The sequence below is a fragment of the Macaca thibetana genome, chromosome 17 (genome assembly GCF_024542745.1).
Source record: "Macaca thibetana thibetana isolate TM-01 chromosome 17, ASM2454274v1, whole genome shotgun sequence".
NCBI lineage: Eukaryota > Metazoa > Chordata > Mammalia > Primates > Cercopithecidae > Macaca > Macaca thibetana.
Window position 1 is genome coordinate 26,911,333 of NC_065594.1, and position 15,555 is coordinate 26,926,887.

The following is a 15,555-nucleotide window of genomic DNA, read 5'->3' on the forward strand; positions in this document are numbered from 1 at the left end:
TCTGGGTGACAGAATGAGACACTGTTTCAAAGAAAAAAGAAAAAAAAGCACCTTCCTCTGTACTAATGAATTATAAAAAGATGCCATCTGGACACAGCAACACTAAGCTTGGTGTGCAGTTTAGGCTAAAGCCCCATGCTGTTGTGTAATGCATAAACTATACAGGTACAAGCCTGCCCCCACCTTCAAATTTTGTGTACACTTGTAGACACAGGGCTAGGGTTTCCTGATGGTGCCAAAGAGAGAAGCAGAACAGAAACTGAAGTAAACCCAGACTTCTGTAACAGACCTAAAGAAAAAGAAATAGGAAAGGCAGTTCTTCCTAGGAGGAAAATACAATAAACTATAGTACTGGTAGGTTATGTAGTTCCTTACTTTGGTATTTTCAGGTACCTCAGTTCAATATTTATTCATTACCATAAGAAAGACCAGAGAAAATGGAGGAGAGAAAATAATAAAAAAGAACAGGAAAAAAAAAATTCCAAAACTAATGAAAACTAGGGGGCTTCAGATGGAAAGGTCCATAGTGCCGAGCATGATGAATGAATGTGGATACTTTTTTTTTTTCTCCCTATGACAGTCTCGCTCTGTCACCCAGGCTGGAGTGCAGTGGTGTGATCTCGGCTCACTGCAACCTCTGCCTCCTGGGTTCAAACGAGTCTCCTGCCTCAGCCTCCTGAGTAGCTGGGATTATAGGCACATGACACCATGCCCAGATAATTTTTGTATTTTTAGTAGAGACGGATTTTCACCATGTTGGTTAGCCTGGTCTTAAACTCCTGACTTCGTGATCCGCCCGCCTTGGCCTCCCAAAGTGCTGGGATTACAGGTGTGAGCCACCCCACCCAGCGAAAAATTAAGAATTCTAAAGATAATGAGAAAATTATAAAAGCTTCCAGAGAGAAAAAGTAAGTTATTTTATGGGAATGAGATCCAGATCAGCACAGAAGTTCTCACTAGGAATACTGGATATTTTATAAACTAAAATTTGTCAAATATGACAGCAAAATGAAATTTGGAAATGCAAGGACTCCGAATGTTTATCTCTTGACTGCCCTTTTGAAATGAAATAACTAGGGAATGTGCTTTAACTAAATGAAAAAAGAATCCACAAAAGGGAAATCATGAGACCTAATAAAGAGTGAAACCATCACACCAGTGCAGGGAGAAAAATGCGAAAAATCCTAGGATGCAACAAGCCCAGAAAATATTTGTTCCACATGAGAAATCAGATAGTTTCAAAAAGAATGCCTTCAACAACAAAATGGTTTCTTTTAGCAATTGTATAACCTCATCTAAATGGTGGGAATTTAACAAATACAGTTTAAAGTTGATAAATGAAGTAATAAGAGTAATAATGAATTTGTGTATTAACGAAAGAAAATTTGCCTTTTTTCCTTGGGCTTTTGAAGAATTTTAAGATTCATTCTAATTATTGAGACCAGTTTGTGCCAGACACTAAAATAAATGAAGTTCTAGGGTGTTTTTCCCCCATCCTTGTTGGCCCACAGTTTTGACTACATATAACAGGAGATGGCATGCACAGTCCACAGACCATAAATTTTATTGTAACACAGCCACTTTATTCATTTATATATTGTCTGTGGCTGCTTTTGCACTGCAGTACAGAGTTGAGAAGTTGCAGCAAGACAGTAGAGCCTGCAAACCTAAAATATTTACTGTCTACTCCTTGAGAAGAAAGTTTGTCAATACCCCGTATAAAACACTAACATGTTTCCCAAAGTCATAACTATACAAAAAGGTATGATCTGAAAAATGTCATATTCTTTGATATTCCTTCTATCCCATTTCCCACCCCACCCTTGTATTTTGGTTTATCTTTCCTCTGTTTCTTTTTATAAAAATAAGCAGTTATACATGTTTTATTTTGCCTTTTTCTTATACAAAAGGTGGCATACTATGTGTGCTCTTTTATGCTTTGCTTTTTTCATTTAACACTACCTTCTTGAAGTCATTCCCTATCAGTTTATAGAGATATTTCTCATTATCATGGCAACATAGTACTGTATTGTGTATATATACTACAGTCTGTTCAACTAGTTTTCTATGATTGGACATCTAGGTAGTTTCCAGTTGTTTGCAATTTTGAATATTACCACAATAAATAGCTGTGTGTGTGTGTGTGTGTGTATGTATGTGTGTGTTATGTGTGTGTATGTTCATATAATTGAAATTGTGTCTTGAGGATAAATACCTAGAAGTGAGAATGTTGGGTCAAAGGGTTAATGTGTGTGTATATGTGTATGTTAGATATTGCCAAATCCCATCCATAAGTTTTGTACTATTTTTCATTCTGGGTAGCAATTTCTCCATGACAGCTGCTGTCCAAATTTTGCCAAGTAATGACATTAAAATAGTCTTCTCATCTATTATCACCATCATTTAAAAAAGAATTTCTCCCATTTTAATAAGGGAGAAAGGACAAATCAGAAAAAAAAGATAAGAAGGGCCCTTTAAATGTATAAATATAGTTCTTATTCTGATTATTTTTCTTTTCTTGCTGAAGACAAATGCATCTCTACCCTGTATCAGACAAATCTTTATTTGATCATGTTTCCCCTACCTTAAAATTCTTGAGGACTCTCCACAGCCTCTCAGCACTTAACGTGGTCTTAACATGGCCTATAAGTACATGTAAGATGTCAGCCCTATTTCTCCAGCCACTTTGAATGTTTTAATCCTTTCAGTATCCAAGTTCTCTCCCACAGGGCCTTTGCCTGTGGTGCTTGCCTTGCCACCATTAAATAATTAGATGAGTAAAAACAAAGAAACTGGGTTCAGCCAGGTGCAGTGGCCTGCACCTGTAGTCCCAGCTGCTTGAGAGGCTGAATTGGGAAGATTGCTTGAGCCCAGGTATCAAGTCCAACCTGGGCAATATAGCAAGACCTCATCTTTCTATTAAAAACCAACAAAAACAAACAAACGGAGTTCTTACCCTGGCTCTACCTTAATTTGTTATGTGATATTGTGTCTCATATTTAGTCTTATAGTTCCTCAGTTTCCTCAGCCTAAGATGTAGTTATATCAGATGACCATCAGGCCCTTTCTGTTCTAAGTTGTGAATGTTCCAGAAGCCATTTTGATAGGATGATAATGGAACTTAGCACATTTATCCCATGGCTATTAACTGTAACTCTGCTGTAAGTATACAACACATAATTGTTTCTTACAGTTACTTAAACTTTTTTTATTTTTTAAAATTGCTTGAAATCTATTATGAGTAAACCAAGTTTTGAGAAAACTGATTATTAAATTTTTGAATTATACCCCTTCTGGGGCTCTATCATTTGAATTCTGTTTTTAACACTGCTTTTCCAATAAAAGAGGTAATTTTGTACCCTTTTAAGAGGTTATTGTAGTAAATCTTTTGGGGGCAGGAAGACAGGAAGGTGGGAGAGGCTTAACGCTATCATTTTAAGGTAATAAAAAAGAGGGAGAAGTTTGCCTGGCGTTAATCTCCTATTCATTTATTATCTGGTCTGTTGCCTTGTTTAATGGACATTCTTTGTACTTTCATAAAACTGTCTGACATTAAGTAAAAATGATAAAGGGAGAAAATAGAAATTTGAGAATTAGAGATCTTAGGAGTATGTACATGTTGATATCTGGAAAATGTTGCTAAATAAGTAATGTTGATCATTAAATACTCTGGTCAGTTTAGATATTAATATGTTCTACATTCTTAAGTTTGTTCATTAGCCCTTTTTAATTTGTAATTTATTTCTTAGGAGCCATGTTATAAATGGGTAATTCAATTTTTAGGAAAGCCCCAAAAAGCTTTTCAAAAAGTTTGTTTTTGGAGTCTTTAAGATTTTATCCCTGCCTAAGCACTGTTTATAAAATCGTTTCTACACAAAAAATTATTCACAACTAAGAACATTTGTGACATTCAGAGTTGGATTGGCATTTAGGCACTAAAAAAGTTTAGGTGCTGGAAGGTAGTAAAGCTTCTTCTTGGAAATAGTAACTTAATATATTGACAAAAGACAAAATACTTGGTTCATCAAGTGTCCAAAATTGTAGGACCAAAAAGCAATTGCTTCAGATTCTTGATAACTATGTACCATTCATGAACCAAATGTTTCTTGGATGGGAATATGAAGTTTGCTCCATTTTCTATTTTATATTTCTCAATTTAGTGGCTAATTTCTTTAAATACCAATATCTATAATTAGGATTTATATTTCCAATTTACTTTTCAGCATTTTGAACATAGAATATTAAGGTTCGTTGATAACTCCTTTAGTAGTATATTCAGTTTAATTTTCTGTGAATATATTATATATATAATATATAATACATATAATAAAAATACATATATTTTTATGCTTTTTTAAAAACTAGGTACTTGATATTTTCTCAGAAAAGATGATTTCTAAGTTCAGAAATTATTAGGATGCTGGAAAGCCATTTTTCCACACCTGAAAAATTTTCTTAGCTAACTCTGTTCCTTTGAGGAGAGTTAATGTGGGAAGGAAGATTAGTCAAATCATCTACTGTTTTATGAAAATGTTAATAACAGTGGGCACAGTTTTTGTAGGGGGGCTTAGTGCTATCATTTTCAGGTAATGAAAAGTAAAATTATCAGAGTTCTAATATTAATATAGGTTTTTCTGAATAAAGGGGGAAGGGAAGAGAAAACCCTCAGAATATATGATTTACCACAAAGTACAACACTAACAAAGGAAAATAAATTTTGTTCTGGTACACTTTTTTCCCATAGGTAAGATTTACCCAGTATTTGAAGTTCTAGATGAGAAAACTATGTTTGTTATCTGTTATGTATTGCTTTATGAAGAATCTTACAAAACTTTTGATTCATTTATCTTCCTGTTGACAAGAGACACCAAAAAGTTTATGAACATAGTAATAACAACTATTTAATGACTGTTTTACTTGTATTTTAAAGTTATATTCATGCTTTGCGATCTTGCCTTAAACTGAGATCTTTAAACTGAGGAGAGTTCCGAGAAATCTCAAAGTTACAGAATTCTCCACCCGTTTGCCCCAGATTGGTAGATTGGTAGTTGCTTTTCAACTCAGTATGTTTAAGAAAGAGTGTATTTTTATTTACTGAAGTGTGATATCAAATAAAGGGATTTCAAGTCAATGGAAGAAAACACACTTATATTATGTATATACTTCTCTTGGGATATAAAGGACCATGGTTAGTATTCTTCACTAGTTTTTGGGTTTGTTCTAAGCATTTTTCTTTTCTTTCTTTATTATTTTTTTTCTTTTTTTGAGATGGGGTCTTGCTCTGTCATCCATACTGAAGTACAGTGGTGTGATCATATCTCACTGTAACCTGGAATTCCTGGGCTGAAGGCATTAAAGATGTATTTTGCTTTAGGTTTATCTAAAGGAAAACATGGATCCCTAAAGAAAACCCCCCACTGTTATTTTATTGAAAATGGGTTTACCTGTCTAGCAAATGATTGTGGTTTTTCTGAAATCATTGCAGCTCAAACCTAGAGAACAGCAAAAATCAAATTTTTGTCTTAAAAGAATTTTTTGTCCAAGTTGTATTCAGGACTTAAAAGATTAAGACAGTAAAAATCAGATAGGTTGAATGCTGAATTTAATTACATGTCCTTTTTCTTAAATAGAAGCCCTTCTTTTTTAGTTAACTTTGGAGAACTGCTTGATTTTTAATTTTTAATTTATTTATTTATTTATTTATTGATATGGAGTCTTGCTCTGTTGCCCAGCTGGAGTGCAGTGGTGAAATCTTGGCTCACTGCAACCTCTGACTCCTGGGTTCAAGCGATTCTCCTGCCTCAGCCTCCCGAGTAGCTGGGACTACAGGCATGTGCCACCATGCCCAGCTAATTTTTGTATTTTTAGTAGAGACAGGGTTTCACCATGTTGGCCAGGATGGTCTTGATCTCTTGACCTTACGATCCACCCGCCTCGGCCACCCAAAGTTTTAGGATTACAGGTGTGAGCCACCGTGCCCGGCCTGAATTTTTTTAAAAAACGAATATGTTGGATAATAAAAAAGTTTTAGTGTACTTGGTACTTTCTTCTAAAGTATACCTCAGAGCCATACCCATTTTATGTTTAGTGAAATGAAAATATAGTTTTGTTTAGTTTTTTGACCTTGTAGTTTTGTTGCTTTATAATGAAAGGAACTGTGTCCTTAATAAATCATTTTTACATACAATAACATCTTGCCTACTTAAAATAATGTTTTGAACTGTCCAATATTTGGCTTAAAATGGCCAGAAGAGTGAAGGAAAAGAAAATATTTATAGTCATGCATCACATAACAGCATTTTGGTCAATGACCACATATATGACGGTTGTCTCATAAGATTATCATACTGTATTTTTACTGTACCTTTTCTATGTTGAGATATATTTAGATACACAAGTACCATTATTTTACAGTTGCCTAAAGTATTCTTTACAGTAGCATGCTGTATAGGTTTGTAGCCTAGAAGCAATAGGGTATACCATATAAACCTAGGTGTACAGTAGTATATACCTTCTAGGGTTGTGTAAGCACACACTATGATGCTTGCATGACATAATTACCTAAGCAAGCATCATAAGCAACATGTGACTGTATATTACTTTCTAAATGCCAAGTACTATATTTCACTATCTCTGGTGTTTCTCTGACCTAACATACTTAAAACGTAAGTTCTTGACTGTGATGTAAGTGCGCCTTTAAAATGTACCTATGGTAGTATTTTATTTTTTTGCTAAGTAAAAACTTAGCAAAATGACATTTTATTAGTTTTCTCCCTCTCAATTTTTGTGGCATGTGTCATTTTGAAATTGAGTGCATTATATACAGAAAATCAAAATAGTAACTTCAAACATACCATATAGATAGCATCTGCTTTCTACAAATTGCCTACACAAACCAAACTCCCCAAATGTTATCAGTGTGTTACTGCTCAAGATCTTACAACAATGTTAATATGTCACCATTTCTACAGAAGACTACGTTTTTAGTTATATATGTATTTTAAAGTACTCCCAAAACATTTGATTATTTCAAATTACTCTTCTTTCTCATTTGTTAATCATAGTTTAACAAATACGATTAGTTGTTTTAATTCAAAATAAAAACGGTATGTTGAATAAAAATATTAAATACTTAAACTTATATAAATTAGTATAAAATAATTTAGTAAATTAAATCATTCAAAGACATTACAGATTGTCACCACATAATTTAAATCAGTCACTTTTAGACACTGAATAACTTTAAGAGATTTTTTTAATGAAGGAACAAATCAAAATGGCTCAGAAAAATCAGATGGAATGTATACACAAATAAAATACATGTTAATGCTTAACACATTGAATACAAATTTTCTTTATACTAAAGACTTTAAAATGTCCATGTGTTAATTTCTTTTGGAGATGGAAAAATAGTTTGTCCAAAAAGACACTTTTCACAGTTGAAGGAACTTGAAAGTTCTGTCCCAGTGAGTCCTAATGGTTTTATTTCAGGCAGCAGATTCATTGTCAAATATCTTACGTTTTAAGGTCTGTAGGTTATGCTGAATAAAATTCTCTGTACCATGAACTTCAGAGAATCTGAAGTCACTTCTCCTGGTAGACCAGTTTTTCATTTTTATTGAATTCTGAATTGTGTCCGATGTAAAGTAGTAAACCACAGGGTCAAAACAACAGTTTGAAACAGCAATACAGAGAGTGATTGGGTACATTGTCCTTACTGCTGCCACTACTGAGCAATTAACAAATGTTTGTGTTCTCACAAGAGAATATAAAATAAGATTGATATTGTAAGGAACAAAACAGAAACAGAATATGATCAAATGTACAAAAATCATTTTTAAAACCTTAGTTTTGTTTATTTTGCTTCTACTTAATGTAACAGGTTTATTTAAAGTTTTTAGCACCATACTAGAACAAGTTACATTTAAAATTAGAGGAATAAAAAATCCCACTATTTCAATGAAAATTACAATCCTTGAGAGATATGTTTTCCATGTGGCTTCTGGGAAATTTTCAAAGCAGGCTTCTGAGGCATTGTTACCCTGAGAGTGGGTAGACTGAACCAAAACCGCCGGTGCACTTCCTCCGATCACAGTTAACCACACACCAATGCAAACAATCTTTGCATTTCTTTTGGTTCTTAGAGTCTTTGACTTAAATGGGTAGACAATTGCCAGAAATCGATCTACACTAATACAAGTTAAGAACAGAATGCTTCCGTACATGTTGGTGTAAAACAGCATCACAGAAATCTTACAAAGTAAATCTCCAAATGGCCAATTTTGTGTTGTAAAGTAAAAAATCCTGAAGGGTAAAGTAAAAACAAAAAGCAAGTCTGACATTGCCAAGTTAATCATGTAAGTTGTAGTTTCATTTCGGACTTTGAGGACGCAGATGAAAATGTATATGGCAACACAATTGGATATTAACCCAAGCACAAACACCGTGCTGAACATGCACCCATACAAAGTGTACTTAAAGGAGTCATTATAGAAGCAGTGGGAGCTGTTAACGCTTACCATCGTAAAGGCACGTCCAATTTTCAGTTTGGAAGCACTTTCATCAGCTGCAGTCTCCTTTGGTATTCATATTATCACCTTCAATTTATTTGTAAATTATCTGGATCTTTGGATGGTTTTATAAATATTTCATTTTTCTCAAAAATATCCAAAAGAAACATGAAATTTGTTGCTGTAAAATTTCCGCTGGGTTCTTCAACAGGAAAATATTTTCATTTGTTAGTCTTTAGAAAATCCATGAATTCCAAGGCTCAGTTAACTGACGAGCAACCTTTAAAAAATACAGTCAACGAGGCCAACCCATAGGATTATAAATTTAAAGAAAAGATGTGATCTGTGACCGGAATGAAACCACTTGTCTTCTAAACTTCTATTTCAGTAGACAAGATGAATACTCCAAAGTTAATGTTTCTTTATGCCTCAGAATGTTAAGCTTAAGTTATCAATCTTATTTTCTTTTCAGTGCAGAGTTTCAGAGACTTAAACATTCCGAATTTGTCCCATTTTACTTCTTGCTTCTTTTAAATGAAGTTTTCCTTTTTTGTTTTCCTGCAGTGGATCCCAGATGGTGGGTAAGCAGAAGAGTCTTTTAAAGGTTCCAAAATAAATTCCCAAGCATGTTAGCGCTTGCCGAATTGAGGCCTTTTCCTCAGTTGCCAGCTGTATCTTGAGGTCGCTTTCTCTGAAGTGAAAAAGAAAGGCTTGCTAGATTTGTAATATGACATCACAGGAAGAAGAGGCTGGGTTTTGACAAAGAAAGTTTCAGCCCAGTTTGTTTGCACTTCCTTTAATCTGATAGTGTGTCTGCTGGGAATATACCTAGGAGGCTTGCAAATGGTCACTGGCTGTTTAACTGCGAGGTCTGCTCATTAACTCTTTTTATGCGGAAATGCCTTCTGGGGTGCTGGCAACCTCTCAGTTGGTTTGATTTGTTTCAGTAGTAATAATTGAAAGAAAAAAAAAAACACTATTAATCCTGTTGTTCTGCTATTCGATTGTTTTCGTGTTTGGGATATGATATTTTAGAAAAGAAAATGTATATGGGTGTGTATTTATAAATTGCAATTGTTAGTGATATCTTTACATAGCATTTCAAAGAACTGTTCAATGACTATGAAACGGGGGCCTTTAATCTTTAAGGTATAAAAAGCATTTGACTCGGTTTCTGAAAAATCCTCAATATTTAATTGTTATGATTATGAATAGCTCTTATCCTGGGTCTCATTATTTTTTGATAAGCAATTTTCTAACATTCTTTCCTCTTTCCTATGAAGTTGAATTAATATTTTAGAGCTGTTTAAATTTTTAAATTACTCATTTCACCAAAGAACAAATTCAAGAATGTTTATCTTTGGTGTGGTGTTAATCTTACTTTTTAAGCACAAAATGAAGTTGCATCCTTTTAAACAAAATTTTTTTAACCTTAAATTGATTGAAATAAGGTTTAGAGAATAAAAATCCTACTACCTGGCTAAATTTTAGGTTCATAGTCTTATCTTTCTTCTTCCTCCCAGCTCTTCCCTTAACCCCTTAATATGACATTAACTATATATTGGAATATATTTCAGATTTGTCTTCATTTAAAAGTTTCTATGAATGGTTTCTCTATATATTTATATTTAAAGTATACTCATATTTTGGGCCAGGCGCAGTGGCTCACACCTGTAATCCCAGCACTTTGGAAGGCCAAGACAGGTGGATCACCTGAGGTCAGGAGTTCAAGAGCAGCCTGGCCAACATGGTGAAACCCCATCTCTACTAAAAATACAAAATTAGCCTAGTTCAGTAGTGTGTGCCTGTAGTCCCAGCTACTCGGGAGGCTGAGGCAGGAGAATCGCTTGAACACAGGAGGCAGATGTTGCAGTGAACCGAGATCAAGCCACTGCACTCCAGCCTGGGCGACAGCGAGACTATCTCCAAAAAAAAAAAAAGTATACTTACATTTTAAAAACTCCAAAATCAGAAGAAAGTGTGTGTAAGGTGAGGGTAGTTAAATATAGGTGTTATTTCCTCAAAGATTGAGGATATCACAACCTCTATAGCACATGTTTTTCTTGTTTTAAATATTTTTTCAGAAAAGGCTAGATCTGGTTATGCCTTACTGTTATTATCTTTTTGAATTTGGTCTAGTTTAAGCTGAAACTCTTCCTTTTGGGTATTAAGTAATTTAAGAATAATTTATTTTTTCTCATAAATTACTTAGCTAGCTTAAAAATAACTTATTACAGTAATATCTTTTGTGTTGTTTTGCACCATTCTTTCACACTCAGCAATTTTTGTCATTTGTTGATGAACTATAATCTATTTCTACTGTCTGGACTAGAAAATTCATCTATTATCAAATGACAAAAAAAGATGAGTATTACTTATAACCAATACTTAAAAATTTGAAGGGTTGAATATCTTTGTATCACATTTGGTATAGAAAAAAGGTATGTGTGTGTTCTTATTAGAAGACTGGTAGAAGCTGAGTGAGCATTAATGAAAAAAGGAGTAATTAGTTAATAAGCTTGTATTCTCATTGGAAAAAATTTTCTGTTAGTAATTATGTCTTACTTTTTAAAAAAAATTTGGTTCAGTATGTTTAAAAAAACCGTAAAATCTTAGTAATCTTCTTTCAAATTGATAGTCTCCTCTTTAGTCATCTTTAATGAAATATATGCAGTTGTATATGCTGATCTTGTCCTACTTTTACTTTCATTTTGAATATGGCATTTTCTCATTCAAAGAATTAAAATGTATTAATTCTATTTGGAATATTCTCCTACATATTGTCATTACTCACTTGACTTGTTATTCACTTAAATCATTCATCTATAGTTTTTCTTTTCCTTTTTTTCTTTTCTTTTTGTTTTCTCACTCTGTCGCCCAGGCTGGAGTGCACTGCTGCGATCTTGTCTCACTGCAACCTCTGCCTCCTAGGTTCCAGCGATTTTCCCACCTCAGTCTCCCTAGTAGCTGGGATTACAGGCGCCCGCTGCCACACCTAGCTAATTTTTGTATTTTTAGTAGAGAGAGGATTTCACCATGTGGCCAGGCTGGTCTTGAACTCCTGACCTCAAGTCATCCACCCGCTTCGGCCTCCCAAAGTGTTTGAGTTATTGGGGCTTAAAAAATGGATAGATTACTATTTGTTGAATTAGGTTTTTCATTATTATCAGTATCATAGTAAATATTTATATAATTCTTAACACAATTCTTGGTTCTTTGTAGATGATTCTCACATGTTTGCTGATGAGTGAATCATAAACTTGAATTTTGTTGCAAGTTGTTCCTACTGAGGGAGAGCAGTAGCAGAGGGACTGTTTCAATGGGAAGAAGATAATTGAATATTGCATTTTTTCCAGATATTAAATTTGGCTTCTAACTAAGGAACCAAAGGGGAATTTAGAAACTTTGAAAAATTCTTAGGTTAGAATTGGAAAAATACAGAGTAACTACTTGCAAAGGGAGGTAATGAATCCATAGAATCAATTGTATTTAATAGATACTTTTGTATTTGATAAACTCAGGCAAACTGTTATTTTAATTGAGATCTCTACACTTCTGGAAGTTAACTCTGAGAATCAATTTATTTATCGTATGGATTTTTTGGAGGGGAGTGAAAATTAAACAGAGCCAGATAGATGTTAAAATGGTAAAGACAGGAACAGCTTGAGTCTGTTAAAATGGTGAAGACAGGAACAGTTCCCAGCGAAATCAATGCAGAAGGTGGGTGATTTCTCCATTTCCAACTGAAGTACCCAGCTCATCTCACTGAGACTCGTTAGACAGGGGATGCAGCCCATGGAGGGCGAGCCAAAGCAGGGTGGGGCATCACCTCACCAGGGAAGTTCAAGGGACCAGGGAAATTCCTCCCCTAGCCAAGGGAAGCCATGACAGAATATGCCATGAGGAGCAGTGCATTCTGGCCCAGATACTACACTTTTCCCATGATCTTCACAACCCTCAGACCAGGAGATTCCCTCGGGTGCCTACACCACCAGGGCCCTGGGTTTCAAGCACAAAACCGGGTGGCCATTTGGGCAGACACTGAGCTAGCTGCAGGATTTTTTTTTTTTTTTTCAATACCCCAGTGGCACCTGAAACACCAGCAACACAGAACTGTTAACTTGCCTGGAAAGGGGGCTGAAGCCGGGGAGCCAAGTGGTCTAGCTCAGTGGATCCCACCCCCACAGAGCAAGCTAAGATCCACTGGCTTGAAACTCTCACTGCCAGCACAGCAGTCTGAAGTCAACCTGGGATGCTGGAGCTTGGTGGGAGGAGGGGCATCTGCCATTACTGAGGCTTGAGTAGGTGGTTTTCCCCTCACAATGTAAGCAAAACCACCAGGAAGTTAGAACTGGGTAGAGCCCACTGCAGCTCACCAAAGCCACTGTAGCTCGACTGCTTCTCTGGAGTCCTCCTCTCTGGGCAGGGCATCTCTGAAAAAAAGGCAGCAGCCCCAGTCAGGGGCTTACAGATAAAACTCCCATCTCCCTCAGACAGATCACCTCGGGGAAGGGTGCTATAGGGTGGCTATGGGTGCAGCTTCAGCAGACTTAAATGTTCCTGCCTACTGGCTCTGAAGAGAGCAGCAGATCTCCCAGGACAGTGCTCAAGCTCTGCTAAGGGACAGACTGGCTCTTCAAGTGAGTCACTGACCCCAATGCCTCCTGACTGGGGAGACACCTCCCAGTAGTGGTCAACAGATACCTCACACAGGAGAGCTCTGGCTGGCATCTGGTGGGTGCCCCTCTGGGATGTAACCTCCAGAGGAAGGAACAGGCAGCATTTTTTGCTGTTCTGCAGCCTCCAATGGTGATACCCAGGCAAGCAGGGTCTGGAGTGGACCTTCAGCAAATTCCAGCAGACCTGCAGCAGAGGGACCTGACTGTTAGAAGGAAAACTAACAAACAGAAATGAATAGCATCAATATCAACAAAAAGGACGTCCACACAGAAACCCCATTTGAAGGTCACCAACATCAAAGACCAAAGGTAGATAAATCCATGAAGATGAGGAAAAATCAGCACAAAAAGGCTGACAATTCCAAAAACCAGAATGCCTTTTCTCTTCAAAAGAATCACAACTCCTTGCCAGCAAGGGAACAAAACTGGACAGAGAATGAGTTTGATGAATTGACAAAAGTGGGTTTCAGAAGGTGGGTAATAACAAACTCCTCCAAGCCAAAGGAGTATATTCTAACCCAATGCAAGAGAGCTAAAAACCTTGAAGAACGGTTAGAGGAATTGCTACCTGAAATAACCAGTTTAGAGAAGAACATGAATGACCTGATGGAGCTGAAAAACACAGCACAAGAACTTTGTGAAACATACACAAGTATCAACAGCCAAATTGATCAAGTGGAAGAAAGGATATCAGAGATTGAAGATCAACTTAATGAAATAAAGTGTGAAGACAAGATTAGAGAAAAAAGAATGAAAGGGAACAAACAAAGCCTCCAAGAAATAGGGGACTATGTGAAAAGACCAAACCTACATTTGATTGATGCACCTGAAAGTGACAGGGAGAATGGAACCAAGTTGGAAAACACTTCAGGATATTATCCAAGAGAACTTCCCCAACCTAGCAAGACAGGCCAACATTCAAATTGAGGAAATACAGAGAACACCGCAAAGATACTCCTCGAGAAGAGCAACCCCAAGACACATAATCGTTGATTCACTAAGGTTGAAATGAAGGAAAAAATGTTAAAAGCAGCTAGAGAGAAGGGTCGGGTTACCTACAAAGGGAAGCCCATCAGACTAACAGCAGATCTCTCTGCAGAAACCCTACAGGCCAGAAAAGAGTGGGGGCCAATATTCAACATTCTTAAAGAAAGGAATTTTCAACCCAGAATTTTGTATCCAGCCAAACTAAGCTTCATAAGTGAAGGAGAAATACAGTCCTTTACAGACAAGCAAATGCTGAGAGATTTTGTCACCACTAGGCCTGCCTTACAAGAGCTCCTGAAGGAAGCACTAAATATGGAAAGGAAAAATTGGTTCTAACTGCTGCAAAAACATACCAAATTGTGAAGACCATCAACAGTATGAAGAAACTAATGGGCATCAACTAATAAGCAAACTAACTGGCTAGCATCAAAATGACAGGATCAGATTTATATATAACAAAATCAACCTAAAAGTAAACAGGCTAAGTGCCACAGTTAAAAGACACAGACTGGCAAGTTGGATAAAGAGTCAAGACCCATCAGTGTGCTGTATTCAGGAGACTCATGTCACATGCAAAGACATGTGCTCAAAATAAAGGGACAGAGGAAGATTTACCAAGCAAATGGAAAGCAAAAAAAAAAAAAAAAAAAAAAAAAAAAAAAGGCAGGGGTTGCAATCCAAGTCTCTGATAGAACAGACTTTAAACCAATGAAGATCAAAAAAGACAAGATGGGCATTACATAATGGTAAAGGGATCAACGCAACAAGAAAAGTTAACTATCCTAAGTATATATGCACCCAATACAGGAGCACCCAGATTCATAAAGCAAGTTCTTAGAGACCTACAAAGAGACTTAGACTCCCACACAATAATAGTGAGAGACTTCAACACCCCACTGTCAATATTTGACAGATCAATAAGACAGAAAATTAACAAGAATATTCAGGACTTGAACTCAGCTCTGGATCAAACAGACCTAATAGACATCTACAGAACTCTCCACCCCAAATCAACAGAATAGACATTCTTCTTAGCACCACATCACACTTATTCTAAAATTGACCATATGATTGCAAGTAAAACACTCCTCAGCAAATGCAAAACAATGGAAATCATAACACAGTCTCTGAGACCTCAGTGCAATCAAATTAGAACTCAGGATTATGAAACTCACTCAAAACTGCACAACTGCATGGAAACTGAACAACCTGTTCCTGAATGAATACTGGGAAAATAATGAAATTAAGGCAGAAACAAAGAAGTTCTGTGAAACCAATGAGAACCAAGACACAACATACCCAAATCTCTGGGACACAGCTAAAGCAGAGTTTAGAGGGAAGTTTATAGCACTAAATGCCCACAGGAGAAAGAGAAAGGA

The 15,555-nt window shown here is 36.1% G+C and overlaps 3 protein-coding genes across 5 annotated transcripts in view; 1 reads left to right on the forward strand and 2 right to left on the reverse strand.

Moving 5' to 3' along the window:
• The window catches only part of MED4 (mediator complex subunit 4), a 1,135,161-nt gene that overhangs the window by 343,093 nt on the left and 776,513 nt on the right, over positions 1-15,555 (reverse strand). The gene's annotated exons all lie outside the window — the stretch shown is intronic.
• Positions 1-15,555, forward strand: part of RB1 (RB transcriptional corepressor 1) — a 175,546-nt gene that overhangs the window by 106,757 nt on the left and 53,234 nt on the right. The gene's annotated exons all lie outside the window — the stretch shown is intronic.
• LPAR6 (lysophosphatidic acid receptor 6) lies at positions 7,238-11,023 on the reverse strand. The gene has a single exon (XM_050766352.1). It carries the CDS (start codon positions 8,520-8,522, stop codon positions 7,488-7,490), a length of 1,035 nt encoding a protein of 344 aa, XP_050622309.1. The 5' UTR covers positions 8,523-11,023; the 3' UTR covers positions 7,238-7,487.

Coding starts and splice junctions, on each gene's coding strand:
- LPAR6 (XM_050766352.1), bottom strand. CDS start 8,522: ATGGTAAGCGTTAACAGCTCCCACTGCTTCTATAATGACTCCTTTAAG.